Consider the following 4318-nt stretch of genomic DNA (forward strand, 5'->3'; position numbering starts at 1 on the left):
CACTCACTGTAGATGGAAACTTTCCATCGCAACAATAACATACCGGGCAGATGAAAAAAAAAAACACACACACACACACACACACACACACACACACACACACACACACACACACACACACACACACACACCTTAAGCCACTGCCACAAAGGCTCATTGCGTCTTGTCCTACAACATATAGCTTAATGAAATAACTACATATTTCAGAGTAATGGGCTTAATCATTTGGCTGATTCATAAACGCAGTACGACAGCAAACCAAACTGCTCTGACAAAACCCCACTGGCCCATCCCCTTGCGAAGAAGACATAGGCCTACATTTTTCTCATTCCATTCTACGACACGTTAACATCTGTCCCACACTGTAGCTCTGTAGAGGTGTTTTAGTCAGACCACAGGCATCTCAACTTGCAAAATCCTAACTCCTACTAGGCCTACCATCTCCCTTACAGGCATTACTGACTACTTGGACACATACCTGCAGGTAGACTCACTAAGTCAGACTCTCCATTTAAATGGAGAGTCTAACGGCACACCCATCGAAAAGTGCTGATGGGGGGTGGTGCATCCGGTGGATTTCACCAGCAGCACACAGATTCTACCTGACAAACAGATTCTACCTGACAAACAGATTCTACCTGACAAACAGAGAGGAGTACTTCAAATGGAGGCGGGGATTTCGAGTTATTATTATTATTATTTTAAATACATAATTGAATGCACACTGCTCACCTGCAGAAATGCTGGCATAGAAAACTTCTTCATGTTTTCGTTTCTTGCAGAACATGCACAACACTAGCATGGGTGGAGGAGGGTGGGGGTCATCATGTGTAATTCAGGTGAAGCCTACAGCAAAAGGTTGCGAGGGGTGTGGACTTGCTTACAACTTCTGACAGTACTTTTTACTGCCTGCAGAACCAGAATCCCAATGGAGAGATGAGATTCTGGGACCGGAGATTGTCCTGCAAGCTACATCCCAATGCTCCCATCTATCCTTTTCTTGACTCACTACTAGATTATACCTGAAAACTACAGAATCCTCCTATGAGCAAGATAGTTGTGGGCTACATACCCATCTAACAACAAACAAGAGCAGTAGGACAAACTCTTAACATTCCACATAGGCCTAACTCAGTAAGCCGACAATATTAGCTAATGTCACCAAGCCACAGTATTACATGTAGGCCTAGGCCTTCCTACCCTAACACTACTAAACAAACTCAACAGATCTTTAACAGTGTATTCTAACCACCTACTACCATTAAAATATGGTTTCAAACTGAATATTAACACACACTATCAGCAATTCAGCTTTGGTGAAAAAACTGCAATTTCACAGGGCAGCCGGCCGGCCCCTCCCAACCTACGCTACCACTGGGACTGTGTTTAAATTATAGCCACCAGAAACGTCAGGGGCAGCGGCCAGCTCAGCATTCCAGCACAAGACAGAGACTAGAGCAAGGCGTTGAATCCTATTTGAGCTTACATAAGTGTAAGGCTAAGGATACTAGGCCTAGGACAAATGTGTGTGTGTGTGTGTGTGTGTGTGTGTGTGTGTGTGTGTGTGTGTGTGTGTTCCAACTCACCATTTCTTTGTGCATTCCACCATCAGCTCCTGATAGGAAGCCACAAACTGGAATTTGGACGCATGCTTCCCAACACGTTGTAATCTTTTCCACACCGAGGCCATATTTGTTTTGAAGGGATAGTTTTTGTATACCTGTCCTGTCCTGGGTTTGTGCTGACTTTGGTCAAATTCCCAATTGGCATTGAATGCTTAAAGGTATCCAACAAAATTCTAACTGCTTAGATACATTGTTAATAATTTACGAGAAAAATACAAAAAGAGCACAATTCCAGCAGTTCCATTCGTGGTTGCATGCCCGCAAAAACATCTCGATAAAACCAAATGAAGAGTCATGAAATTGGAATTTCAGCCGAGGTGACTGTCAGATTTGACAGCGTGCATGGTTGTGAAACGGAAAATAACTTTCCAGAAAGTAATCCTCTGTCCACGGTATTCCTTGTGTCCAAAAACCTAATAAGAGAAGAAATATACATTAAAACCACATTGGAAGGAGAATAGTGGAGGCTTCCTCGAACACGCCCGAGAATGTGCAGTGGGCTACCTGCGGTTTATGTCACTTGCAGATTGTAAATGCAATTTTTATTAAATAAAACTCGTTCTAGCTAGCCCTTGTAGTGATTTGTTGTAAAATGTAAACTAAACTGTGATAGCTTGTGGTGCTTGAATCGTTGCCATACAAAATTCGACCTTACCATCGTCCTTAATTTGAGATCTATACAGCTACCGATTATGACTTGTTGTTGACTACAACAAAATGTAGTCTATTTGTGTTAATGTACAAAACAATGCCAAATTTATACAGTCGGTGCGAGGTATAATAACGATACTTAAAGATTCAGATGTCGTGCAACAACCAGAAAGAACATCTGGATGTGCAGTGCAACCCGCCGTGTGTGCCTGAACTGGCAGCAACGTATCTCAACGTTGTATCTCGAGAGATTGCTTATCAGTCACACTTTTGTAAACTGCCCATGGTCTGTTAGCTGGCTAGACGACAACATGTCTGTCTAATATTAAATAGAAGGTAAAGCCTATGATGTTAATATTACAAGAGAAGGCTTCCCATCTTCTCGTGCTTGGTTGGATACCACGCGGACAGGGGAGAGCGGTCTGATCCCGGGTGTAGATCTGACACGACTAGCGGACGATAGCTAACTCACAACAGCTAGCATAGTTTCATAGACATCACTTGTGCCACGAAACCGAATGGCTGGCTATGAAATTATACTATTCGCGTTCTTGGCTATATTGTATCACATCGCTACACTGAAACTTCAAACTGGGAATGGCTTAGATGCTATCACTTAGCTCAGGCAAGCTAGCTATATTCAACAAGCAATTGTGCGAATGTTTCAATTTTGCCAGACGCTCTAGCCTGGCTTTTTGCATTACAATATGATTACTAGCTACATTGCTGTCCTAGCATAGTTTCAGATTAACACGTCCGATACTCACCATAAAAAAGCAACTTTATCCTCCACTCAACTGGCTAGCGGGATGACTAGTTAACAAACTGCTCGGCTGCTTATCACCCACTTATCAGCCATTCAACTAGCTACTACTAGCGAGCTAGCTGGCTAGCATAACATGGAAACAGAGGAAGTTGCTCGCCAGCAAACAGGTTTCGTGGTACTGTACTCCCAGGTAACAAGGCAACTAGCTAAATGAACATGAAGCAGCAAGACTACAAATAGATTTGTGCTTGTAACAAAAAGTAAACAAAAAAGTATTCCAACCCCGGGCGTTAAATTCCAGCAACCTCTGTCTAACACACTCCACACTCACCCCTCCATCATTTTTTCCCCGCTACACTGGAGGAGGACTAGTGTTACACCTTTAAGGAACGCCTCCAGGGTTCTACCATTGGCTCATTCCGTATGTCATCTCTGGAATGTTTACTGATTCATGAGGTCTCTTTGCATTTTTGTAATCTCATTCGTCAAATAATACATCCATCAAAGAAATGTAATCAGAGCTCGGAGTCCACCCACGGTACAGTGGTCCGTCCGATTTGCACACTGTTCTGGCCTGAGTGAGCGGAGTTTGCATTCGATTTTATCCCCGTTTGAATTACAACTGTGCGTATCCACCAGTTAAGTGTTCTGTACACTGCTTAACATACGCTGTTCCATAATTAATGATTGAAATACTTTTAAATAAGGGGACACTAATATAAAAATATGTGCCAACGTTTCTCTCATGTTTCTCTCTGTGATCATCACTAGCATGTTGCTGGTGCCTGTCTGCTCATATCATATCATTACAGTGCACCAGCACATCCCCTCAAGCCTCAGCTAATTGATTTCTATTTCCTGTTGGTATCACATAAATTGGAGTGTTAACCTTGTGCTGCCTGCTGGGGACACCTCACTCCTCTTGAAAGTTGCAAAAAATGTTGTGGAACAAGTGCCACATGATTTGTCAGACCAATATTCTATTATTGAGTACTCTCTCTGTCAGTGGAGATCAAATTGGGTGTATGTGAAGTGCAGATTTGACAGCGGGGAGCAGCAGATTTAACTGCTGGATGTCTTCTGGTTACGTATTTGTCTGAGAGATTACAGGGAGCCTCCCTCTTGTGTCAAGGAATGCTTTGATGTGACAAACGATCTGGTGCTAAACACCTTGTGTCTGCGGGGGCGGGTGTGAAGACCTCAATTCATACAGGAGGGAGGTGGGAGGTGGGATGTGTGTATTGTCAAGTCCTCCTGCCTGCGGCCTCATTGTGTG

General features: G+C 43.3%; 1 protein-coding gene across 1 annotated transcript in view; it reads right to left on the reverse strand.

Annotated features, from left to right (window-relative positions):
* ehbp1 (EH domain binding protein 1) overlaps positions 1-3208 on the reverse strand; it is a 125596-nt gene extending 122388 nt beyond the window's left edge. The window contains exons 1-2 of the mRNA XM_083694728.1: positions 3044-3208; positions 1587-2038 (exon numbers count right to left, since the gene is read on the reverse strand). Of these exons, the coding sequence (XP_083550854.1) occupies positions 1587-1690 (104 nt within the window). The 5' untranslated portion in view covers positions 1691-2038; positions 3044-3208. The remainder of the gene's footprint in view (positions 1-1586; positions 2039-3043) is intronic.
* Between the last annotated feature and the right edge of the window lie 1110 nt (positions 3209-4318).

Source organism: Argentina silus (assembly GCF_951799395.1).
Source record: "Argentina silus genome assembly, chromosome: X".
Lineage (NCBI taxonomy): Eukaryota > Metazoa > Chordata > Actinopteri > Argentiniformes > Argentinidae > Argentina > Argentina silus.